At 50.9% G+C, this 26,955-nt stretch overlaps 1 protein-coding gene across 3 annotated transcripts in view; it reads right to left on the bottom strand.

The window, feature by feature from the left end:
- LOC123754474 (phosphatidylinositol 4,5-bisphosphate 3-kinase catalytic subunit alpha isoform) overlaps nucleotides 1–26,955 on the bottom strand; it is a 257,757-nt gene that overhangs the window by 110,300 nt on the left and 120,502 nt on the right. Inside the window, exon 9 of one of the 3 annotated variants that reach the window (XM_069326256.1) lies at nucleotides 10,534–10,617. The exons of the other annotated variants lie outside the window; for them this stretch is intronic. Within the exon in view, the coding sequence (XP_069182357.1) occupies nucleotides 10,534–10,617 (84 nt within the window). The remainder of the gene's footprint in view (nucleotides 1–10,533; nucleotides 10,618–26,955) is intronic. 3 annotated transcript variants of the gene reach the window in all.

The following is a 26,955-nucleotide window of genomic DNA, read 5'->3' on the forward strand; positions in this document are numbered from 1 at the left end:
AAAATATAAACAGGCAAATGGATTTTGTGGAACTACTTTGTCTTACAAGATACTTGCATTTAATGCATATCAAGCACACTATACAGTAATAAAACTTTGTACTACGTAGCAAATAATGCTTCCTATTTCTTCCTTTTCCCAATGCTCTCTTTACTCACCTGCAAGTGTGCCAACCTAACATTTACTGATATAAATGGTCATATATTTATAGCCGAAACATTATTAAAACAGGAAGGCATCACCATAAGCACTCAAACGCATGTTCTAACCAATTTGGTCTTGCATATTGCACTTGCTGGGAACAAGCTCAACTCTTCAGCCCATTTTACTGAATGCATATTGCCTCATTTGTGTAATTATTTAAGTAGTTACAGGATGTAAGTTATGCTCATGGTGTCCCATCTTCTCAGTAGTCTGTCATGTGATGCTTTTAAACAACTGATGGTTTTGGCATCCACCACATTCTCACTTAACACTTTAGTCTGGGCATGACGCAGCATTGCGTCATCCGTTTACTGTCGGTAATCTCGGGGATGACGCAGCATTGCGTCATCCACTAAAATAATTGCCAAAAATCAGGTTTTTATCCGATTTTTTTAGGACTGTTTGGTAACTGTCAACAAGCCGAATGCAATCTGTGACTACAATACAAACATGAAAGGTGTTGATCACTTTGACCAAATGATCAAATATTATCACTTCATAAGGAACACTCACAAATGGACGAAGAAAATGACCATCTATTTTGTGCAAATGGCTATCTACAATGCTTATGTGATGTACAACTACTACACAAAAAATACTAAACTATAATACTACATATACTAAAATACTAAACATTTGTGGGCAGGAATTGGGAGTGTAGCTGGAAGGCGTCTGGGTGCTCACTCGCGGTTAACACGTGGCCCGTCTTCAACTCGTCAGCGGATGTAGCGTGACCAGGTTTTTTATTTTATATGCTAATGTTCCTCTAGAGAATTCTATTGCAAACCCATTGATACCAAAATGAAAGACCTAGGACGAAAATTGAGGTGACCAGAGTGAAAAGAGTGAACACATTTTATCGCTTTTGAGCGCTCCTGGGTAACTCGTTTGCACTTTCTCTGTTCGCTGCGGGTAATTAGCCAGGCTTTTGGAGTTTATATGCATTTAGTGCTGTAGAGAATTCTATTGCGAACACAATGATACCAAATTTAATCTCGTAGGACGAGAATTAAGGTGACAAAGTTGAAGAGTATACACTTTTCAGAATTAACGCGCGCTCCCGTGAAACTCTGGGACCCAAATCGCACAGTTGAAGGGTGGCAGGCGGGGCACGCCAAAGTGTTAACTAACTTCAACTGTCTCTTGCTGTTTGCACAAATGAACTTTTCTAATGTATTTTTCAATAGCTTTGTTTCGCAAGTTCGAATGTATGTCCTCTTGTTCTTAAAGTTAGTTTTCAAAAGTTCTTTGTTAATTTTGTCAATTCTTGTTGCTATTTTGTATGTAGTAATCATATTAGTATCCACTCGATTTAACAGCCTATATGGGGTCTGTACCCAGATCGTTAAATGCAGGGCTCCGGTATTTCCGAAGTTGTTAAGTGTCGGTAATATTTCAAGTAACATTCAGGCAAGATATATTTTGTACAGACAGCCACTTGGTCCAGCACTCTAGTGCCTTCTACCCTGTGACGCCACAGATTCACGGCACATTGTTTTGATTTGTCATGAGGCTGGAGTGTTCATTCTGTGACTTTGTTGAACATATCTGTGCACCCATATCAAGGAGCATCCATGCACCATGTCGGCTCCAAATGCACTCATTGTGTCAGTGACGGCTGACTGGTGGTTGGATGGGCAGGCAGGCAGGCAGGGAGGAAGAGGCTGGAAGGTAGGCAAGGAGGGGAAGGATGGATGGATGGATGGATGGATGGATGGATGGATGGATGGATGAAGGGAGGGAGGGGAGGGAGGGATGGGGAGAGCAGGAGAGAGAGCAGGAGAGAGAGGGTGTGGGGGAGAGCAGGAGAGAGAGGGGGTGTGGGGGAGAGCAGGAGAGAGAGGGGGGGGGTGTGGGGGAGAGCAGGAGAGAGAGGGGTGTGGGGGAGAGCAGGAGAGAGAGAGAGGGGGGGGTGTGGGGGAGAGCAGGAGAGAGAGAGAGGGGGAGGTGTGGGGGAGAGCAGGAGAGAGAGAGAGAGAGGGGGGGGTGTGGGGGAGAGCAGGAGAGAGAGGGGGGGGTGTGGGGGAGAGCAGGAGAGAGAGGGGGGGTGTGGGGGAGAGCAGGGGAGAGAGAGGGGGTGTGGGGGAGAGCAGGAGAGAGGGGGGTGTGGGGGAGAGCAGGAGAGAGGGGGGTGTGGGGGAGAGCAGGGGAGAGAGAGGGGGTGTGGGGGAGAGCAGGAGAGAGAGAGGGGGGTGTGGGGGAGAGCAGGAGAGAGAGAGACAGGGTGTGGGGGAGAGCAGGAGAGAGAGAGGGGGTGTGGGGGAGAGCAGGAGAGAGGGGATGTGGGGGAGAGCAGGAGAGAGAGGGGGGGTGTGGGGGAGAGCAGGAGAGAGAGAGAGAGAGAGGTGGGGTGTGGGGGAGAGCAGGCGAGAGGGGGGGTGTGGGGGGGAGAGAGGGGGGGTGTGGAGGGAGAAAGGGGGGGGGTGTGGGGGGAGAAAGGGGGGGTATGGGGGGAGAGAGGGGGGGTGTGGGGGGGAGAGAGGGGGGGTGTGGGGGGAGAGGGGGGGTGTGGGGGGAGAGAGGGGGGTGTGGGGGGAGAGAGGGGGAGAGAGGGGGGAGAGAGGGGGGTGTGGGGGGAGAGAGGGGGGTGTGGGGGGGGGAGAGAGGGGGGAGAGAGGGGGGGAGAGAGGGGGGTGTGGGGGGAGAGAGGGGGGTGTGGGGGGAGAGAGGGGGGAGAGGGGGGAGAGAGGGGGGTGTGGGGGGAGAGAGGGGGGAGAGGGGGGGGTGTGGGGGGAGAGAGGGGGGTGTGGGGGGGGAGAGAGAGGGGGTGTGGGGGGAGAGAGGGGGTGTGGGGGAGAGAGGGGGTGTGGGGGGAGAGAGGGGGGTGTGGGGGGAGAGAGGGGGGGTGTAGGGGGAGAGAGGGGGGTGTGGGGGGAGAGAGAGGGGGGGTGTAGGGGGAGAGAGGGGGGTGTGGGGGGAGAGAGGGGGGGTGTAGGGGGAGAGGGGGGTGTGGGGGAGAGAGGGGGGAGAGAGGGGGGGAGAGAGGGGGGGAGAGAGGGGGGGGTGTGGGGGGAGAGGGGGGTGTGGGGGGAGAGGGGGGTGTGGGGGGAGAGGGGGGTGTGGGGGGAGAGAGGGGGGGTGTGGGGGGAGAGAGGGGGGTGTGGGGGGAGAGAGGGGGGTGTGGGGGGAGAGAGGGGGGGTGTGGGGGGAGAGAGGGGGGGTGTGGGGGGAGAGAGGGGGGGTGTGGGGGGAGAGAGGGGGAGAGAGGGGGGTATGGGGGGAGAGAGGGGGGGGGGTGGGGGGAGAGAGGGGGGAGAGTGGGGGGAGAGAGGGGGGAGAGTGGGGGGGTGTGGGGGGAGAGAGGGGGGAGAGTGGGGGGGTGTGGGGGGAGAGGGGAGAGAGGGGGGGTTGTGGGGGGAGAGAGGGGGGGTGTGGGGGGAGAGAGGGGGGAGAGGGGGGTGTGGGGGAGAGAGGGGGGGTGTGGGGAGAGAGGGGGGGTGTGGGGGGGGAGAGGGGGGGTGTGGGGGGGGGAGAGGGGGGTGTGGGGGGGGGAGAGGGGGGTGTGGGGGGGAGAGGGGGGTATGGGGGGGAGAGGGGGGGTGTGGGGGGAGAGAGGGGGGGTGTGGGGGGAGAGGGGGGGGTGTGGGGGAGAGGGGGAGAGAGGGGGGGTGTGGGGGGAGAGGGGGAGAGAAGGGGGGTGTGGGGGAGAGAAGGGGGGGTGTGGGGGGAGAGAAGGGGGGGTGTGGGGGGAGAGAAGGGGGAGAGAGGGGGGAGAGAGGGGGGTGTGGGGGGAGAGAGGGGGTGTGGGGGGAGAGGGGGGTGAGGGGGGAGAGAGGGGGGTGAGGGGGGAGAGAGGGGGGTGAGGGGGGAGAGAGGGGGGTGAGGGGGGGGGAGAGAGGGGGGTGAGGGGGGAGGGGGGAGAGAGGGGGGTGAGGGGGGAGAGAGGGGGGTGAGGGGGGAGAGAGGGGGGTGAGGGGGGAGAGAGGGGGGTGAGGGGGGAGAGAGGGAGGTGAGGGGGGAGAGAGGGGGGTGAGGGGGAGAGAGGGGGGTGAGAGGGGGGAGGGGGAGAGAGGGGGGTGAGGGGGAGAGAGGGGGGTGAAGGGGGTGAGGGGGGTGTGGGGGGAGAGAGGGGGGTGTAGGGGGAGAGAGGGGGGGTGTAGGGGGAGAGAGGGGGGGTGTGGGGAGAGAGGGGGGAGAGAGGGGGGAGAGAGGGGGGAGAGAGAGGGGAGAGAGGGGGGGTGTGGGGGGAGAGAGGGGGAGAGAGGGGGGGTGTGGGGGGAGAGAGGGGGGAGAGAGGGGGGTGTGGGGGGAGAGAGGGGGGAGAGAGGGGGGGTGTGGGGGGAGAGAGGGGGGTGTGGGGGGAGAGAGGGGGGAGAGAGGGGGGTGTGGGGGGAGAGAGGGGGGAGAGAGGGGGGTGTGGGGGGAGAGAGGGGGGAGAGGGGGGTGTGGGGGGAGAGAGGGGGGTGTGGGGGAGAGAGGGGGGTGAGGGGGGTGTGGGGGGGAGAGAGGGGGGGAGAGAGGGGGGAGGGGGGGTGTGGGGGGAGAGAGGGGGGAGAGGGGGGTGTGGGGGGAGAGAGGGGGGGTGTGGGGGAGAGAGGGGGAGAGAGGGGGGGTGTGGGGGAGAGAGGGGGGAGAGAGGGGGGTGTGGGGGAGAGAAGGGGGGTGTGGGGGGGAGAGAAGGGAGAGAGAGGGGGGGAGAGAGGGGGGGTGTGGGGGAGAGAGGGGGTGTGGGGGGAGAGAGGGGTGTGGGGGAGAGAGGGGGGTGTGGGGGAGAGAGGGGGGTGTGGGGGAGAGAGGGGGGTGTGGGGGAGAGAGGGGGGTGTGGGGGAGAGAGGGGGGTGTGGGGGGAGAGAGAGGGGGTGTGGGGGTGTGGGGGGGAGAGTGGGGGGTGTGGGGGAGAGTGGGGGGTGTGGGGGGAGAGTGGGGGGTGTGGGGGGAGAGTGGGGGGTGTGGGGGGAGAGTGGGGGGTGTGGGGGGAGAGTGGGGGTGTGGGGGGAGTGGGGGAGAGTGGGGGGTGGTGGGGGAGAGAGTGGGGGGTGTGGGGGAGAGAGTGGGGGTGTGGGGGAGAGAGTGGGGGTGTGGGGGAGAGAGTGGGGGTGTGGGGGAGAGAGTGGGGGGTGTGGGGGAGAGAGTGGGGGGTGTGGGGGAGAGAGTGGGGGGTGTGGGGGAGAGAGTGGGGGGTGTGGGGGAGAGAGTGGGGGGTGTGGGGGAGAGAGTGGGGGGTGTGGGGGAGAGAGTGGGGGGTGTGGGGAGAGAGTGGGGGGTGTGGGGGAGAGAGTGGGGGGTGTGGGGGAGAGAGTGGGGGGTGTGGGGGAGAGAGTGGGGGGTGTGGGGGAGAGAGTGGGGGGTGTGGGGGAGAGAGTGGGGGGGTGTGGGGGAGAGAGTGGGGGGGTGTGGGGGAGAGAGTGGGGGGTGTGGGGGAGAGAGTGGGGGTGTGGGGGAGAGTGGGGGTGTGGGGGAGTGGGGGGAGAGAGGGGGAGTGTGGGGGGAGAGAGGGGGAGTGTGGGGGGAGAGAGGGGTGGTGTGGGGGGAGAGAGGGGTGGTGTGGGGGGAGAGAGGGGGTGTGGTGGGAGAGAGGGGGGGGTGTGGGGAGAGAGGGGGGGGTGTGGGGGGAGAGGGGGGGGTGTGGGGGGAGAGAGGAGGGGTGTGGGGGGAGAGAGGGGGGGGTGTGGGGGGGAGAGAGGGGGGTGTGTGGGGGGGAGAGGGGGGTGTGTGGGGGGGAGAGGGGGGTGTGTGGGGGGGAGAGAGGGGGGTGTGTGGGGGGGAGAGAGGGGGGTGTGTGGGGAGAGAGAGGGGGGTGTGTGGGGGGAGAGAGGGGGGTGTGTGTGGGAGAGCAGGAGAGAGGGGGGGTGTGTGTGGGAGAGCAGGAGAGAGGGGGGTGTGGGGGAGAGAGAGGGGGGTGTGGGGGGGGAGAGGGGGGTGTGTGGGGGGGAGAGGGGGGTGTGTGGGGGGGAGAGTGGGGTGTGTGGGGGGGAGGGGGGTGTGTGGGGGGAGAGGGGGGTGTGGGGGGGAGAGGGGGGTGTGTGGGGGGGAGAGGGGGGTGTGGGGGAGAGAGGGGGGTGTGGGGGGAGAGAGGGGGGGGTGTGGGGGGTGTGGGGGAGAGAGTGGGGGGTGTGGGGGGGAGAGTGGGGGGTGTGGGGGGAGAGTGGGGGGTGTGGGGGGAGAGTGGGGGGTGTGGGGGGAGAGTGGGGAGAGTGGGGGGTGTGGGGGGAGAGTGGGGGGTGTGGGGGGAGAGTGGGGGGTGTGGGGGGAGAGTGGGGGGTGTGGGGGGAGAGTGGGGGGTGTGGGGGGGAGAGTGGGGGGTGTGGGGGAGAGAGTGGGGGGTGTGGGGGAGAGAGTGGGGGGTGTGGGGGAGAGAGTGGGGGGTGTGGGGGAGAGAGTGGGGGGTGTGGGGAGAGAGTGGGGGGTGTGGGGAGAGAGTGGGGGGTGTGGGGGAGAGAGTGGGGGGTGTGGGGGAGAGAGTGGGGGGGTGTGGGGGAGAGAGTGGGGGGGTGTGGGGGAGAGAGTGGGGGGGTGTGGGGGAGAGAGTGGGGGGGGTGTGGGGGAGAGAGTGGGGGGTGTGGGGGAGAGAGTGGGGGGTGTGGGGGGAGAGAGTGGGGGGTGTGGAGAGAGTGGGGGGTGTGGGGAGAGTGGGGGTGGGGAGAGAGAGGGGGAGTGTGGGGGGAGAGAGGGGTGGTGTGGGGGGAGAGAGGGGGTGTGGTGGGAGAGAGGGGGGGTGTGGGGGGAGAGAGGGGGGTTGTGGGGGAGAGAGGGGGGTGTGGGGGAGAGAGGGGGGGTGTGGGGGAGAGAGGGGGGGTGTGGGGGAGAGAGGGGGGGTGTGGGGGGAGAGAGGGGGGGTGTGGGGGGGAGAGAGGGGGGGGTGTGGGGGGGAGAGAGGGGGGTGTGTGGGGGGGAGAGAGGGGGGTGTGTGGGGGGGAGAGAGGGGGGTGTGTGGGGGGGAGAGAGGGGGGTGTGTGGGGGAGAGAGAGGGGGGTGTGTGGGGGAGAGCAGGAGAGAGGGGGGTGTGGGGGAGAGAGAGGGGGGTGTGGGGGGGAGAGGGGGGTGTGTGGGGGGGAGAGGGGGGTGTGTGGGGGGGAGAGGGGGGTGTGTGGGGGGGAGAGGGGGGTGTGTGGGGGGGAGAGGGGGGTGTGTGGGGGGGAGAGGGGGGTGTGTGGGGGGGAGAGAGGGGTGTGTGGGGGGGAGAGGGGGGTGTGTGGGGGGGAGAGGGGGTGTGTGGGGGGGAGAGGGGGGTGTGTGGGGGGGAGAGGGGGGTGTGTGGGGGGGAGAGGGGGGTGTGTGGGGGGGAGAGGGGGGTGTGTGGGGGGGAGAGGGGGGTGTGTGGGGGGGAGAGGGGGGTGTGTGGGGGGGAGAGGGGGGTGTGTGGGGGGGAGAGGGGGGTGTGTGGGGGGGAGAGGGGGGGGTGTGTGGGGAGAGAGAGGGGGGTGTGTGGGGGGAGAGAGGGGGGGGTGTGTGGGGAGAGAGAGGGGGGTGTGTGGGGAGAGAGAGGGGGGTGTGTGGGGAGAGAGAGGGGGGTGTGTGGGGAGAGAGACGGGGGTGTGTGGGGAGAGAGAGGGGGTGTGTGGGGAGAGAGAGGGGGGTGTGTGGGGAGAGAGAGGGGGGTGTGTGGGGAGAGAGAGGGGGGTGTGTGGGGAGAGAGAGGGGGGTGTGTGGGGAGAGAGAGGGGGGTGTGTGGGAAGAGAGAGGGGGGTGTGTGGGGAGAGAGAGGGGGGTGTGTGGGGAGAGAGAGGGGGGTGTGTGGGGAGAGAGAGGGGGGTGTGTGGGGAGAGAGAGGGGGGTGTGTGGGAAGAGAGAGGGGGGTGTGTGGGGAGAGAGAGGGGGGTGTGTGGGGAGAGAGAGGGGGGTGTGTGGGGAGAGAGAGGGGGGTGTGTGGGGGGAGAGAGGGGGGTGTGTGGGGAGAGAGAGGGGGGTGTGTGGGGAGAGAGAGGGGGGTGTGTGGGGAGAGAGAGGGGGGTGTGTGGGGGGAGAGAGGGGGGTGTGTGTGGGAGAGCAGGAGAGAGGGGGGTGTGGGGGAGAGAGAGAGGGGGTGTGGGGGAGAGAGAGAGAGGGTGTGGGGGCCTCGCATTGGTCTGCTTGCCTTATGAGGGCCCCGATGCCAAAACGAACCCAACACTGACCAATGGTTCTATAGACCTCCAGACCGGTATATGAAGCTCCAGATACCGGTCTCCCAAACCGGTCGTTAGAACCGACAGATCGGTAAATAAGACGCCGTTAAATCGAGTGGATGCTACCCCATTTTCCATATATCTTTTACCTTTGGTATACAGTACAGGTACTTTACACCTCGAGCCTCTCCTCGTGTTTCTTGTTTTTCAGTTCCCGAAGCCATTTAGTTGGATGCCTCTGCACCTTTTCCAATTTATTGATGTGCCTCTTGAGATACAGGCAGCATATACCTGCTGCATATTCCAACTTTGCTCTCACAAAGGTCACAAACAATTTCTTTAATATTTCACCATCCATGTATTTAAATGCAATTCTAAAGCTGGAAACCATAGCATACAGTCCTTGCATCATGTTCTTTATGTGGTACTTGGGTGATAGTTTTCTATCCAGAACCATCCCTATATTTCTTTATGAGAATGTTTTCAAGCATTGTTTTTTTTTACATAATTTGAAGGTTATGTATGGCCTATTATCTCCTGTTCTATACCATGGCATTTATTCACATTAAATTCCATTTGACAAGTGTTACTCCATATACTTACAGTATTTTATCCAAGTCTTCTTGTAGGACATGACAATCGTCTAATTTTCGTATCTTCCCAGTAGCTCGGAATCAACAACAAACATGTTCACGTATTTCTTCCGAGAGATTGTTTATACGTGAACATTACCGGTGTTAAAACTCAACCCTGTGTTACTGAACTAGTACCTACTTTCCTTTCTGATACATTGCCTCTGATTACTGCCCTCATTTTTCTGTTAGAAAATGTTTCATTCATGTCACAAGTTTTCCCTGTCACTTCTCTATGTTGCAGGTTCCAGAACAACTTACCGGTATGTGGTGCTCTGTCGAAAGCCTTTTTTCTTTTTAGGCCCAGATAAATGCAGTCAACACAACCATCTCTTTCCTGTAAAATCTGTGGCTCTATTATGCAAACTAAGTAGATTTGTTACACAGGATCTTCCTGTTCAAAAACCATACTGTCTTTTATTATGTAGTTTTCTCCATGTGTTCTGCCCATTTGATTTAAACAAAAAAAATTTTGTTTTGACTACAATGCTTGTCAAGATACAGTCTTAAAGAGCATTTCCCTTGCTACAGTTTTTGTAGATTGGATGTATATCTGCCTTTATCCATATATCTGTCAAGACTTCTGCACACAAATATGACTGAACAATGACTCGGCACTGATGGCTTATCACTACCTCCACTAATGTATGCAGTTTACACACTTCTCATACACTGAAGGAATACTGAACCTACTGATGTCCCTCTTGACTTACCTGGGCTTTGTTTTCACTTGTGTCCTCTTGTTCTAATCTTAACAATTATACACAGTCGACCCTTGTCCACTCCGAGTTCAAAATTGTATTGCACATTCTGGTTCAGTCTTCTTAGGTTCGTATCTTTTCATGCAATGTTAGATTCAGTTCCTCTAGCCTGTCCTCATATCATATCTCACAATTCTGGTACCAGGACCTGCTGCAGCTATGGCAAATCTACATTATGCAACTATGCAGTTGGGATCATTTTGTACTGACCCTGTCAGGAAATATTGATGCTAAGGAGACACTGGAGACTATGGCACTACTAGACTCGTACCAAAATTAAGACAGAAAAGTGCTTTCCAAAAACCCCGAATGTTTTTCCCAAGAGGAATATGGCTAACTGGACAATAATCACCAAAAAAACTGAACAAGAGAAAACCCACCACCAAGTAGAGGTAAGGTAAATATGAGAAGAAAGTGTTAAGCTAGTATGATTATATAGCACTTGGATGGGTTATAAGGACAAGCAGCTGGGATATGAGGATGGGGAAGAGGAATGGTGACCAACCACTTGGACCGCCAGGAACCAAGTGCTGACCCTGCAAGATGCAACAGTGCCACAGTACAGACCAGTCCAGGGCAGACAGGGAAAGAAGAGCAGGAACGGGTGAGACAAGGAGCTGGGATATAAGGATGGGGAAAAAGAATGGTGACAACCACTCAGACTATCAGGAATCAAATATCAACCCTGCAAGATGCAGGGGGATCACTGTACGAACCAATGCATGGGAGACGGTGAAAAGTCAGAAATGGGAGGAACACAGTGTACTGCTCATAAAAATGCTTTGCATATACAGACAGTACACATAAAGCTTGATTTCTGGGCTATCTCACTCAGTTGTTCCATAAGACAAGTATCATCAGATGCCACACCATAATGAGAGTTAAGCTCACCTGGGCTGCAGAGTTGTGTTTAGAGGAGCTGCGGGAGAAGTGGCAGGAGGGACAGCAGCCGTGTCCCCCATTACCCGACCCCGCCTGAGGAGAAGAGGATCATCATGATGAGAGCCTTCCCAAACCCAAGGTGACACACTGACAGTAGCTCGAGTTAGAATCGAGAAACAAAAGTCTGGGCGGACTTCAAAAACTTGTGCGTTCTGATGACAACACGGAATATTGCTGAAAAGAGTGTCTTTAACCCTTCAATGGCGCAAGTCATACAGGGATCATTTAGAGTACCATATAAGATTTAAAAGTTATGCACGTTAAAGTGGGCAATCAAATGCTCACTAGGGGTAACAGTAAACAGTTGCCATCTTGAAAAAAAAAATCCAGCATAGGCTGAATTGGTGGGAAGGCCTGGGTTCTTAACAAGCAACCATGGCCGACTCACGCCACTCTGCCTCTCGACGCTGCGCTGTGCCTCGTTCCAACCAATGGCCAACTAATGAAGAAATTCAGGATGAATAGTTTCCAGCAAGGGAGGAATGTGACATTGATGACTGACAGGGATAATGATTATGCTCAGGGCTCAGATGAAAATGATACAGACAGCAATGTTGACACACACGTGTCCCCTCAGGGCGAGGCTTACACCATCGGCTCTCCCGCCATGGCCTCACTCTACACCACAAGATGGGCCATATGGGTCTGCAACATTCTGTTTCTTTGGGCCAGTAATATGTGAAAGATGACTCGTGTTCAAGATTTAGTGACACGGAGTCTGATAATAGCGTTACAAGTCTGATGGCTAGTTATAGTGCTTCATGTTGTGTTACCTGGTGTAGCTTTGCAGTGTCGGCTACTTGCAAAAATTGAGGGACAAATGCCCTCGTCTTCATCTGTTCGTACTCCCAGTGTGTATGGTCGATGAGTTTCATCTAGTTAAAGTTTTATTGGTGCTACGATTCATGGCCGTGGTGATGGTACTACCTCAGCCAGAACACCAGGTGTATTCGGTTGTAATAGTGCAGACTTTGCTCTACAAATCCCTACATTTGACAATACTGTATATGTATTGGGCGTTATAGACATTTTCAAATGAGAGGGCTTAACACTTTCGCTCACCCCGCGCGCCACCCCTCGACAGGGCGATATGGGCCCCAGAGTGTCACGGAAGCGCGCGTTAATTCCGAAAAGTGTATACTCTCTTCAACTTTGTCACCTCAATTCTCCTTCTACGAGATTAAATTTGGTATCATTGTGTTCGCAATAAAATTCTCTACAGCACTAAATGCATATAAACTCCAAAAGCCCGGCTAATTACCCGCAGCAAACAGAGAAAGTGCGAACGAGTTACCCGGGAGCGCGCAAACGGGATAAAATGTTTTCACTATTTTCACTCTGGTCACCTCAATTTTTGTCCTAGGTCTTTCATTTTGGTCTCAATGGGTTCGTAATAAAATTCTCTAGAGGAACATTAGCCTATAAAAAAAAAAACCTGGTCACGCTCCAACCGCCGACGAGTTGAAGACGGGCCACGTGTTAGCCGTGAGTGAGTGCTCAGAGGCCTTCCTGCTACACTCCCAATTCCTACCCTTTTCAAGCCTTTCTTTCGCAATTTTCTTCCTGGAAGGGCCTTGTTCATGATTACTATCCATCGTGGAGTAAGCGTAGATAGTTTCTAAAGCCGCAGTAAGAAATATAGCCACGGAAAATAGCCGAAATGTTCACACGTTTGAGATGCGAGGGGAAGCGACATTGGTCACAACAGTGGAGCAAAGACAATGGGCCCACGGCGTGTGCCAAGCAGCCTGAGGGCGACGAGGCTCAACAAAGAAAATGGGAAGACATCGGCGCACATTTTAAAACCAGTCCCCAAAAAATTGGATAAAAACCTGATTTTTGGCGAATTTTTAAAGTGGATGACGCAATGCTGCGTCATCCCCGGCATTACCGCCAGTAAACGGATGACGCAATGCTGCGTCATCCCCGAGCGAAAGTGTTAAATAATAAAAGTTTACATATGTCTTGTTTTGGTCTCAGAATTATTAGAGCCAAAGAGATTTTACAGTCAAGATATCGTTGGCTTGTCTGCATATATCCATGACCTAAAAATGGCTTTCGACCCAAGTTCTAAATAAGAGATTGTTCTGGAAACTGGAGCATACTGGAGGAGTGACAGGGAGGGTTCTAACATGGATGAAAAATATTCTAACCGACAGAAAAATGAGGGTAGTAATCAGTGACAATCTATTGTACTGAAGAGATGTCACACGAGTGGGGTACCTGCTTGATACCTGTTTGATGGGGTTCTGGGAGTTCTTCTACTCCCCAAGCCCGGCCCGAGACCAGGCTTGACTTGTGAGTTTGGTTCACTAGGCTGTTGCTTGGAGTGGCCCGCAGGCCCACACACCCACCACAGACTGGTTGGTCTGGCACTCCTTGAAGAAAACTATCTAGTTTTCTCTTGAAGATGTCCACGGTTGTTCCGACATTATTTCTAATGCTCACTGGGAGGATGTTGAACAAATGTGGACCTCTGATGTTTATACAGTGTTCTCTGATTGTGCCTATGGAACTCCTGCTCTTCACTGGTTTTATTCTGCATTTTCTTCCATATCATTCACTCCAGTACGTTGTTATTTTACTGTGCAGATTTGGGACCTGACCCTCCAGTATTTTCCATGTATATATTATTTGATATCTCCCTCGACTCCTTTCTATTGAGTAAATTTGGAGCGCTTTGAGACGATCCCAATAATTTAGGTGCTTTATCGCATCTATGTATGCAGTATATGTTCTCTGTATTCACTATTTCAGCAATCTCTCCTGCTCTGAAGGGGGAAGTGAGCACTGAGCAGTACTCAAGATGGAACAGCACAATTGATTTGAAGAGTATAACCATTGTTATGGAATCCCTGGATTTGAAAGTTCTCGTAATCCATCCTATTATTTTTCTGGCTGATGCAATATTTGCTTGGTTATGCTCCCTAAATGTTAGGTCGTCAAACATCATTATTCCCAAATCCTTTACATGCTGTTTTTTTTACTAAGGGCAAAATTGATGGTGTTTTGTACCGTGTATTATGTTTAAAGTTCTCATTTTTACCGTACCCGAGTACCTGGAATTAATCACTGTTAAACATCATGTTATTGTCTACTGCTCAGTCAAAAACTTTATTAATATCTGCTTGTAGTTTTACAATGTCTTCAACAGAGGTAATTTTCATGATGATTTTGGTGTCATCTGCAAAGGATGATATGAAGCTGTGACTTCTATTTGAGTTTATATCCGATATGTGAATAAGGAAAAGCAGTGGTGCAAGGACTGTACCCCGAGATACAGAGATTTTAACTGAACTTTGACTCGATTTTATATGGTTGACTGTTACTGTGTTCTGCTCGTCAGAAGTAAGTAATTATCAAAAGAAGGCACCAAACTGGGAAGGCTATGTAGCACCATCAAATGTGCGGAATAATCAGAGAGCATTAAATATTACCAAGGATGCCAATACGAAAACAAAAACGCACAAGGCGAATGATATCAAAAGTATCCGATTCACCAAGAATTCTATCGAGGGACAAGTGACCGCGAGGGACGGTCGGAAAGCAAAACACACGCTCATCCTGGATGTCAGGACATTCAACAAGGATACGCACGACAGTAAGAGGGACAATGCAATTTGGATAATAAGGAGCAGGGCGACGCTCCATTAAGTGACCGTGAGTTAAGCGTGTATGGCCAATACACCTTTCTAGAACCGTTGCCCACCGCCGGTTACGGTGGTAAGAGGAAGGCCATGGTGGAGGCACTATGCTTAAGAGTACGCAGTTTGTTACCACCAACAGAAGACCAACAACCCTGCCAACGGACAAGGATGGAGAAATGAATAACCGGGTAAAAGTTGGAATAAAGAATACCTTTATGGGAGATGGGACAAATGCGGATAGCTTCTCAAGCGGCAACATCCTCACGCTCATTTAAAGAAACACCAACATGGCTGGGAACCCAGCAAAACTCTATGGATTTAAATTTAATGGAGATAAGAAACAGCCAATGTTGAATCTCGACGACCACCAGATGGACAGGATTAAAGGACCCTAGAGCCATGAGGGCACTACGAGAGTCAACTACAACCACAAAGGAGGATTGACAACGAGACAGTAGGAGACGAAGAGCATAGAGGAATAGCATAAAGTTCTGCCGAGAAGATGCTAATCTCCGGAGGCAGGCAACACATACAAGTGCGGCCAGGAAAAACAACTGCCTACACCGCCTGCAGACTTAGACTCATCAATGAAGATGGAAACAGAGCAGAAGTGTGAAAAAGTGCTCAAGGAAAAGGCGTTTCAGAACCATAGGAGGGGTAAAAGCTTTAGAGATGCAGGTCAAGGATGTACAAAATTTTTGAAGGGGAACTCTCCACGGAGGCAAAGTAGGAACAATATGAGGAGAAATATTAGAAATACGAAACGAAAGAGAATCCTGTGAATGAGATAACGGAACAGAAAGAGGTAGGTGACGAAGAACACGAACGACAAGAGGGGTAGAAGTCAAAGCGAAACAGAGGCGAGAGGAAGGATGTTGCAAGGACGTCGCAAGATAGCAGACAGTAGCGATCACGACGGTCCTGGAGAGATAGGAAGCCAATGTCAACATACAAACTGAGGGCGAGAGTCAAACGAAAGGCACCAGAGCCGAGACACAACCCAGTATGGTGCAAAGCATCAAGACAGCAAAGAGTGGAAGGAGAAGCAGAGGAGTAAGCAGGGTAACCATTATCAAGTTAGGACAGGATGAGAGAGGAATGTAAAAAGAGGAGCGTGTGCCTATCCGCTCCCCAAGAAGTATGGGACAAAACCTTTAGGAGGGTAAGAGCCTTGGAGCATTCAACTCAGAGGTAAGAGATATGGGGTGCCCAAGACAAACTAGTGTCAAAGATTAACCTCATAAGTTTAGCAAAATCCCTGTACACAAGGGGATGACCATAAAGAGACAAAGAGGGATGAAGAACGACATGCTTCCGAGTAAAAGTCATTGCACAAGTCTTAGAGAATTTGAAGCCATGATCAATGGCCAAAGACGACACGGCATCAGTTACAAGTTGAAGCCGGCGTTGAAGGAGAAGCGAAGAAGGAAGAATGAAGAATCACCCTGACAGCAAAGGATAAGATCGTCAACATAGAGAGCGGAGAAAACGCCAGAAGGAAGGGAGGAAAGAAGACCATTGAGGGTAACTAGAAAGAGTAGTGCTCAGAACACTACTTTGGGGTACACCCTCGTATTATCTAAAAGAGGCAGAGAGTGGCACCAAGCCTCACTCGAAAGGAAGTTTTGGAGGAAGAGAGGGAGATTACTACGAAGGCCAAAAGAATGAAGTTGGGACGGTATATGATATCTCCAGGTGGTGTCGTAAGCCTTTTCCAGGTCAAAAAGGACAGCAACGACAGAGGTCTTCGCAGCAAAAGCAGTACGAATATAGACCTCCAAGTTTACCAGGACATCTGTTGTGCTGCGGTACTTGCGAAAACCAAATTGAGAAGGAGAGGTGGTAATAGTGTTCTAAGAACCTCAGACAAACATTAACCATACTTTCAAAGAGCTTGCAGACAACTCATGAGGGCAATAGGGCGGGAGTCCTTAGGGGATGTCCCGAGAGACCCTGGTTTTCAAACAGAGAGGACAACGGCATCGAACCAGTCCTCAGGGACTGACGACCACTCCCAGACCTGATTATACAGACTCGGTTAATACCGAGACGTGCACCGAGGGAGATGGCAAAGCATCTCGTAATGAATGCCATCGGAGCCCGCTACCGTAGAACCGCAGAGAGCCAGGACAGACTGAAGTTCAGAGAGGAGATCGTTATAGGGAATTCTAAGATGGGTATGGCAAGCTAAAGATGAGATTCAAGAACAGGCTTACTTAGAAGGAAAGACTGAGGAAGATGAGAACCAAAGCTAACAGATAAAAAGTGGGAACCCAGTTCGGCCGTAACCTGTACCGGCTCCGCCACAAGGGCACCAAGGAGCTGAAAGACCAGCGAGACATCAGGCACAAACTTACCCGCAATCTTGCGGATACGCTTCCAGATCTGCAGCAGAGGAGTCTCGGACATAATGGTGGAGACATAAAACTTCCAACGTTCATATTTAGCCGTACGGATGGTCCTACGTGCACCGCATTCGCCTTCCGAAACTAAAGAAAAGAATCGGCCATCTGCTGGCAGCGATGTCTCTTCCATGTTGCACAGTTACAGCAGACAGCCTGAGCACAGTCCACAGTGCACAGTCCACCAGGGAACACACTTTCGCATTCCCCCGAGAGGAAGAGCGAGGAATAGAGCAAAGGACAGTGTCGAAGATGGTGTCATGAAAAAGGAGGATGGCGCGAGGGAGAGGCAGAATGGAGAGGTCAGAGTAGCATGGAGAGTAAAGAGACGCCAGTTAACCTCGGCAAACCGCCACCTAGGGAAGGAGAAAGAGGTGGAGAGAAAAAGTCAAAATGGTCACTGCCATCGAGGTCATCAAGAACCCGCCACATGAAATCCAAATGAAGAGACGACGAGCAAAGAGAAAGATCAAGACAGGAAAGGTTGCGAGTGCGAGAGTCCAAATGAGTGGGCTCACCAGAATTTAAAAGAGACATGGAAGAAGAGAGGATGAACGGTTCCAGAAGGCAACCCCGGGTGTTTGTCAGAACATCACCCCAGAGGGTATGTCGACAAATGAAATCACCGAGCAGGAGCACAGGCTATGGCAAGGAGTCCAGTAGGTGTTTAAGATCGGGCAGAGAAAGCAGAACATTTAGGGGGGATAAATGGAACAAACCGCACAAAAACACGGGCAGCAGAACACTGGCGAGGCAATGGAAAAAGAAAAGGGATGAAGGAAACATCAGAACGAATCAAGAGAGCAGAAGAGTGATGGGCCCCAGCAAAAGCTAGGGATGGGGGGGGGGGGAAAGGAATAGCTACGGAAGCGACCAGGATGAACACCAAGCATCGGCTCCTGGAGGCAGACACAAAGGGGCGAAAACTGACAAGTCAGAAGTTGGAGGTCATGGAAATTGGCGTAATATCCACGAATGTTCCATTGAAGAATAGACAACAAAAAAAGAAAGGATAGCAACAGAGAACAATGAAAAAACAAAGGTTTACAAGGAATACAGCATGTTACAGAAGGTCAGGGTCAGGATCAGCGTCAGTGAAGTCAGGGTTAGGGGGCATGGGTAAACTGAGTAAGAATGGAGGGAAGGGAGCAGCAGGACAGACCAGAGGCGGATGAGGAGGAGCAGACAGCCGAGAGGGGCGATCAAGGACAGCAAGCAGAGGAGGAGGGGCAGAAACCGGGGAGTGCACCTCAGCAAGGGCAGCAACTGAGAGGGAAGCAGGGGCCAAAAAACACTCCATAGCAGGAACAGGGGGCTCGACCACTGAAACGGGAGGGGATGGATCGATAGAGTCGGAGGTAAGGGACGAGGAAGAAAGCAAAATCTTCCTACCCACTGGGAAGGAGGAAGGAGATGAGCCAGGCTTTTGCTTCTGACTAAGAGACAGGTGTTCCAGCAGCAACGCACTGGGCAACAGACTCGAGTGTCTCAACAGGAGAAGAACGAACACAAGAGCGAACAACATGATGATCTCTGGGAGAGTGATGGACATCACCCCCGCACAGACAGGCAGCGTGAAGAGCTAAGAGACGGAGGAGAAGGATGGGAAGGAGGATCAGAGGGAGACGAGAAGGAAGACACAGGAGACATGACAGACCAGGTAGAAAGAAGGGGAACCCCAGACAGAGAACCAGGAGGGGGACCCTTCGGGACAGAAGGTAAAGAAACAGGAGAGTAGGTAGTGGGGTGTGTCCAGGTCTAAGGCCTGGAGACAGTTGTGAGACTGAGGAAGGTGGGAAGGCCGAGGAGAGGAAGAGAGCAACACGCAAGCATAGGAGACGTTAGCATAAGGTGGGAGACCGCAAACACCCAAACTCTCAAGTTTGTAATGTGTACACACACGGGAGAAGGTAGAGTGGGCCTCACCGCAATTGAGGCAGCGAGCCTGGGGAGAAGTGCACTCCGACTTAGAGTGACCTTCGTTCGCAAACAATGGACAGAGAGAGACGAGCATTTGAGGGCACCATGCCCAAACTTCCAGCACTTATTACAGAGCCAAGGAGATGGAATGTACTCCTGAACGGAGCATCTGGAACCAGCAAGAATGTCAGAGGGCGGAAGGGTCCTACCATCAAAGGTAATCTTCACAACCCGAAGGGGCTGACGGCGACGACCACGAGGGAGACGAGTAAACGTGTCCACCTGGAGGACAGAAGGGCCCTGGGCTTCGAGGATATGATTAATATCCTCGTGGCAGTCCTTCAGATTCCTAACACCGGTCTCAACATGGTGCGGGAGGAGAACAATGCCAACACTGGCATTTAACCGAGCGTTCTTGGAGATCCAAACAGGGATCTCCCCAATGCAGGATAAGGCGGCCAAGCGGGTAGCTGCATCCTGAGAAAGAAGTAATGACACGTTTACTGAGACGGGTGGGGTTGAAAGTAACTGAGGCGTCTACTGAATCAACAAGGTGCCATTGGAGGGAAAAATTGTCAGGAGGAGTAGAATCTAAATGATGGAGGTCAAAGTACTTAGTCCACGTAGCAGGACCAAACAAGTCATGGTACGAATTAGTATAGGGAGCGTACGAGAGCGGCCGTGGTGGGGATGGCGGCGAGACCCTCTCGAGAGATGGGGTCATAAGGCGCAGTAGTCACAATGAGAGATGGAGATGTGCAAGGGGACGAGGCAGTCACCACAGAGGCCTTGGTGCTCAACCCTACCACAGAGGAGGGAGGAAAGCAGGGAGTAGTAGTTCAGTCCGAGCCCAATGTAGTGGGGGCTACAGAGCCTGGTCTTCCAGCACAGTCTGACTCGGGGGCCTGGTCACCCACCCCATGAGCCTGGGTAAGAGAGGTCGTGTCATCATCCATTTATCAGTCATTCTAAAAGTTTGCGGCTTGGAACCGAGGGATACCACCTACAAGGGCAGCCAGGGAGGCCGAGTGCGGGCCAGTGCAGGAAGGGTGCGTCGTCCCCAGCGGTGCTCACCCTTTTCAACAGGGGAGTTCTAATACATTGTCCATTCTCCCACACTGGTTTTAAGACCCCATTTCCCCTATCGCCCCAGCCTGGACACCCAGCCATCCACTCAGGGTGGCCCCTCACGGGCGACCCCTCCAGCAGGTGGTCCGATGGCTCACAAGGCCCCTACGTGGTGCCCTTCTGCACGTACAGCACCGAAAAAAGGGGCAGGAGAGGGGCCAAAGGCAACCCTCACCGGTCCCAGGGAGGTGTACATGAGCCCCTCACCACATCAAGACGACACCACGGAGGGGCTGTTCGACAGAAAACCAAGTATCCACCTTCCTACTTTACCAGTTATTCCCAGTGACCTCATTTTGTGTGCTGTCACTCAATGGTCACGTCTATCGAACGCCTTTGCAAAATCCGTGTATACCACATCAGCATTCTGTTTTTCTTCCAATGCCTCAGTGATTTTGTCGTAATGGTCAAGTAACTGAGAGGCATGATCTTCCTGCTCTAAATCCATGTTGGCCTGGATTGTGGAGGTCATTGGTCTCCATGAAACTAGTGACCTGACTCCTAATCACTCTCTCAAATACTTTTATTATGTGGGACATTAGTGCAACTGGTTTATAATTCTTTGCCAATGCTTTGTTCCCTCCCTTGTGTAAAGGGGCAATGTCTGCTACTTTAAGCGCATCTGGTATTTCCCCCGTGTCCAAACTCTTCCCCCACTTGGAACAAATTCTAAGATGAGGGATCTAGGGGTGGTCTAAATAGAAAACTGTCACCTGTGGACCACACAAAAGCACTGTGAGAAGAGCCTATGCTATGCTTTCCAATTTCAGAATTGCTTTTAAATACATGGATAGTGAAATACTAAACTCGTTCATAAGATTTGTGAGACCATAGTTGGAGCATGCAGTGGGTGTATGGTGCCCTTATCTTAAGAAGACATCAACAAATTGGAAAAGGTGCAAAGACATGCAACTAAATAGTATAGTAATTATATTTAGAGAAATATAATTGCTCCAAATTCTCTGAAGTTTCATGACAGAATTAGACATGCCTATTAATTCCACATTTATCCCTAAGAATTCCAAATTTTGAGAAGTTCTAAACTAATCTTATGTGCGCTAATTATAATATTTCTTCAAACAGCCTGGTTGATCAGATCAGCACCCAGGAGTCCTGGTCAGAGACTGGGCCACAAGGACATTGATCTTCGAAATCTCCAACAGGTAGTCAAGGGTACAGGATCACTCAGCAAGCCTGTACCTGCAAAGGTACAGGCATGCTGTAACCTGCAAAAACATTGGCCAATTTGGAAAGTCAGGAGAAGTGTGTAATATAAGCCACCAAAATTGAGAGCTTTGTCAGTTTGAATAACTCCAATAGTGGTTCAGTGATAGATGCTCCATCACATTCGAACACCATTGACATTCACTAGCAACAACGTAACGCCCAAGTCTAGACGCTACAGCTTCACCACAGAGCAAACAGCCAGATTCTGGTCATACTCGAGCTTCCAGCTCTCGCCCCGCATTCGAGCTCTTCAACCCCACCCACATTCAAGCTCCACACTCACCCCATGGAGTGGTCACAGAGTGGTAGACGGTTGGAACAAACTAAGCGAAGGTGGTGGAGGTCAAAACCATCAGTAGATTCAAAACATCATATGACAGAGTACTGGGAAGATGGGACACCATGAGCACAGCTCTCATCCTGTAACTACACTTGGGTCAACTCGATATACTACTTACAGCCCAACTTACACTTGGGCTGTAAGTAGTATATCAAGTTACATAACAGTATAGGGAAGTTGAAAAGTACAGTGGCACCTTGACTTACAATTGCCCCGACTTACGATAATTTTGACTTACAGGCATACCTCAGTTTAAGAGTTTAATTGGTTCCTGGAGACGCCTTGTATTCCGAAAACTCGCATTCCGAAGCTAATTTCCCCATAAGAAATAAAGGGAAATGAATTAATTCGTTCCTGACTACCCCAAAAACCCCACATCAAACTAAATTTTTATACCTAATTCATCTAAATAAACCTACAAAACTATGCTCAAGTTATTACTTACCTTGCTGTTGAATGCTGTAGGGGTATGGAAGATGGTGAGGAGGGGGAGGAAGAGAGGAGTTACTGTTTGGAAGGGGAGTCCCCTTCCATTATCACATCAGGCAGTGAGGACTTCACTGGTATGCACACTCTGGCACATTTTGCCTGCATACCACTAGGACTTGCTTGTTTTACTAAGAATTTGTCTAATGACACTTGTTTTTCCCTACATTTTAACACTTGTCTGTAGTAAGACATCACATTATCATTTAAAAGGTCAATGCAACGGCCTGCTACAGCTTTATCTGGGCGAGTTTTTTCAACAAAACTTTGCAGTTCTTCCCATACTTCACACATTTTTTTAATCAAGAAGGGACATCCTCTACTGCCTCTACTCACAGCTATTTTCTTAGGTTGAACCTTACCAATGGCTTTCTTGAGACCAATGGCAAGATATATAATGACAACTTTTATGCTCAAATGGCCAAAAAAACGATAAAAAACTGTAAATCCTTGTGAAGAATTCAGGTGGGATAGTCACTGGACACGAGACACTGGTAAACTGAGGCGCGATCACCATGCCACCACGCGCCAGTCGGCCTGTACACGTATCAACAAACTCGTGTCCCGAGGTAACCCTCACCTTCCGAGAGATATTTTTGGAGTAAATCCTGCTCGTCTTCCGAAAAAATCGCATACAGGGACACTCGCATTCGGAGGTACCACTGTACGATGTAAATTTGATAAAAAAATGCGACTCGACATATGATGGTGTCGTCGACTAACGATATTTGTTGGTACACGTTTGGGTCGACCAAGCGCGTGGTTCCCGGTCATGCAGGCCGACCTTCCTCTGTTTACTACAGCTGCTTGCTTAGTGACGATCACGCCTATAAGAAAATTCATTTTTGTGGTGATTTTTTGCTTTTTTGAACATAAAAGTAATTATTATATATCATGCCATGGGTCCCAAGAAAGTCAGTGGTAAGGTTCAATATATGAAAACTCATGTAAGGATGACCATAGAGCAAAAACAAGAGATCATTCGTAAATATGAAGATGGTGTGTGGGTTGTTGATCTAGCTAGGCAGTACAACAAATCTCAGTCAACGATATCCATTATACTGGTTAAGAAAAAGGACATTATGAGTGCTAAAGTGGCAAAAGGCGTATCAATAATCACAAAACATAGAACACAAACACTTTAGGATGTTGAACAGTTATTAATTTGGATACACAGCAAGGAGTTGGCGGGTGATAGAGTGTCAGAGGCCATCATTTGTGAAAAAGCAAGGAAATTGCATGAAGACCTTTTAAAGAAATCCCCTGGAACGAGTGATGCAAATGCGAAAGAGTTTAAGGCGAGCAGGGGATGGTTTGAGAAATTTAGAAAAAGAAGTGGTATTCATAGTGTTGCGAGTGTTGTGTGTTGTGAGCTGGTGGAGGAACACAGCGAAGAACTGACCACTGAAGAACTTCACAAGGAGCAGCAACAAGAGACAGCCGAGGAAATTTCTTCAGGGGAGGAGGAGACAGTACAGAATGTCCCTTCCTCATTAATTAAGAAAATGTGTGCAGCATGGGAAGAATTGCAAACTTTTGCTGAAACAAAAGACATCACCAAACGAAACACCAAGTTGCGTTTGGTGCAGTTTGGTGCAGTTTGGTGCACGGTGCAGTAGGCCGTTGCCTTAATCTTTTTAACCCTTAAATGGCGCATAGCTATATACCATTTGACACCCACAGGCGCATACAAAAAAAAAAAATCAAAAAATTTTTTTTCTTCCTAACCTGTTAATTTGTGTTCACTGATCACGGAAAAAATAATAAAAAAATTTGTAAGTGGCATATATTGCCACTATAGGGCGGGGAAGTGTGACAAAAATCAGGCGCCGACTGAGCGTGCGTCCCAGGCGGTCTGTTGATCGCCAGCTGTCAGGCCAGAGTTTCCACAAAGAGATAATTACCTAATTATTTCAATGTCTCTGATTGATTTTTCGTAGTTTTTTTGCTGTAATATTATTCAATAGTGTGTAATGTGATATATTCATATAATAAAATGAGTGAATCATCGCTGTACTCAAAAATATGGTGTGCATATTGTTGATTCAATTATGTTCATCAAACAGTGAACAAATACTTTGTCGGTTACTACACTATATACACAGGCTATATATAAGTATCTGCATGTTTTGTTCACCATGACAAACCACTAAGTTGGTATGCTGAGTGGCAGTGGCAGTGGCAGGCAGTGACTTGCTGCCACTGGCTGCCACTCACTCCCTCACCTCACCTCACCTGACTTGCCACTATTCTCCACCCACCATACTGTTTTTGCTTTTATATACAGACGTTATATATAAGTATTTACATGTTTTGTTCACCATAACTGTACATCTAAGTTTGTATGGTGAGTAAAGGCTCAAAGACGTAGCTACTCACAGTCAGCTGGTGGCGGCCGCCCTCAAGGCCAGACGCACTAATATTTCTCCTACAACAATATTGTTTGTGGTGTTATTACGCTATATACACACATTATATATAAGTATCTACCTGTTTTATTCACCATACTTGTACTAGTAAACTGGTATGGTGCCCAAAGACCATCGTGGTCATCAGTAAACAACATGATAAGTCCTGCAGAAGACGCTCCTCCCTCACCAAAATGGCGGCTCCCAACTTCCTACTCTCGCTGTTATCTCACACTATACACACGTTATATATAAGTATCTACATTTGTGTTCACCATAGCGAACCACTAAGCTGGTATGGTGAGTGCAGTCAATAAAAGGTGGCCACACACAGTCAGAAGACCACGCCACCATCCTCCCTCCCACAGCATTACTCCTCCCTCCATGGCGCACAGCACTAAATATCACCACAATCCTGCTATTATCAGAACCCTGGTCAGTTTTATCACAGTCAGGGGTCTTCTGTAATAATATCGCTACATAATAGCATGAACAAGTATATTATGGCATTTTTAGGCGATGCTGTGGTCACAAGCTGAACAGCAGTGCTGTAAGCTCATGCTGCGTGCGTCAGGCTTGGTAGCTCACTCAATACTGAGGCCCCTAACACCCGGGAGTTTGGCCCACGATTTTTTTTAAAAATGGCGTCTGTTTACAAGAGCCCTGATGAAGGTGTGGTGAACCCTGTGTATCCGCGGGCCGTTTAAATCTTGCGTAGTACTCCAAAGCATCACATGATGCGATGCGCAATTTACTGCAAGTCGGTCAAAGCATCATATGATGCGATGCGCAATTGAAGGGTTAATGACACTGTGATGCCTCACTACAAACAAAAATTAAAACACATGGAAAAACAAAAATCTCTGGAAACGTTTTTAGTGAGACAAACAAGCAGTGAATCACAACCAGGTCCAAGTGGTATGCCTGCAAAACGTAGGAGTGTGTGTACCCCAGAGAAGTCAAAACTGCCTGATGTTATAATGGAAGGGGACCCTCCATCCAAACAGTAACACCTCTCCTCCTCCCCCCCTCCTCACCATCTTCCATATGCATCATGAGCCCTCCATAAAGGTAAGATAAACATATGCACTGTATTGTAGTTAGAAAAAAAAACATTGTATTCAATATAAAATGTATTTTTAAGTTAATATTTTGGAGGGTGGAGAACAGATTAATTCAATTCCCTTTATTTCTTATGGGAAAAATCGCTTTGACTTACGATATTTCGACTTACGATCCGTCTCTGGGAACGTATTACCATCGTAAGTCGAGGCCCCACTGTAAATAAGATACAAGAAATAAGTGAAAGTGAGTGAAAATACTGTGCTGGAGAAGCTTATATTCCAGAATAAAAGATCAATAACAAAGATGGCCACCACCACAGGGGAAAGTAAACACACCAATAGAGTAATGTTTCGAAAGGTTCTCACCACAAGATATAATGAAGGAGGTTTTCTTGGCAGTTTAGAGATTATTGAGGACATGCTAAAGAAGTATGAAGACGTACTTGAATTAGAAGAGGGAATGGAGCTCTCGGAAGAGAGTTTCGCACTTTAAAAGGAAGTATTTTTCAGCAAGGTAAGAAAATTACTGCCTTAAGGGGTAATTTACCACCATTTTGATTCCCAAGGGGCTACTCAATTTGGAGACATGACAGGAAAACTAGAAGGGGAGGGGGAGGAGTGGCTGTGCTGGTGAAAGAACACCTGAAGGTAAGAGTTAATAATTGAAAACCCTCGAAAAGTTGACATAATGGCATTGCAGGTCTGGAATCAGGATGATACACTGATAATTATAAATGCCTACAGCCCACCAGCAAGCAACACATGGACAAAGGAAGAACTAAATGACAAACGAGAGGGCCTCATAATGGTCACGAGAGTTATTATAGTAGAAGCAGAAAAAGATAAACCACGATTGCTGGGGGACTTCAACTTTAAAGGAATAGACTGGGAGCCCTACGAAGCAAGCAAGTAAACTTCATTCCGGAGACATTCATGTATCAACACTTCAAGCAGGCCACAAGAATGAGGGAAGGGGATGTTCCATCAACACTGGATCTAATATTCACCAGGAAAGAACAAGAGATATTTGACATCCAGTACCTTCCTCCCTTGGGAAAGAGTGATCATATCCTGTTGGAAATTAAATATGCTTTGCGATATAATCTAGAAGAAACTGGGGACATTGAAACAGTTGATAAACTTGATTTCAAGAGGACACTATGGGGAACTTAGAATTTTTTTTTAGTTTTTTAATGAGTTTAATTGGACAGACTTGTTGCTAGGCAAAGAAGTAAATAAGATGTATGTCAAATTTTGTGAAATATACGATGAAGGCACACAAACATTCATACCAAAACAGAGATGCAGGACTAGTTAACAAGATTGGTTCAAAAGAAATTGTGAGACAGCCAGAGAGGAAATGACAAGAAAATGGCTTCAATATTGGAAGAGGCCTAACCCGCAAACTTTCTAGACAGGAAAGCGAGGTCAGAGGAGATGTCTTGACACCAGGCAAATCAGACAATGAACTGAGGGTGGAGCAGCTGGCTCCCCCCCCCCCTTCCCCCCCTATCGGGGGAGCGGGGGCCCCCTAACGAGCGGGCGCGCTAGTTGGATGATGATTTGCTTGTTTCATTGTTTTATTTTGGGAGAGTTCTTTGACTCTTTTGAGATGTAGGTTGCAATTTTAGCCAGTTGCATGTTTGTATGGTTTTGCCTACCTTTCTGGTGGTATTCCCTGTCGATGGCAGACATGACAAACTCTAAATGTAGAGTGCTCATATGGCCACTGCTCCCTGCACCTCTCTG

Source organism: Procambarus clarkii, chromosome 18 (genome assembly GCF_040958095.1).
Source record: "Procambarus clarkii isolate CNS0578487 chromosome 18, FALCON_Pclarkii_2.0, whole genome shotgun sequence".
Lineage (NCBI taxonomy): Eukaryota > Metazoa > Arthropoda > Malacostraca > Decapoda > Cambaridae > Procambarus > Procambarus clarkii.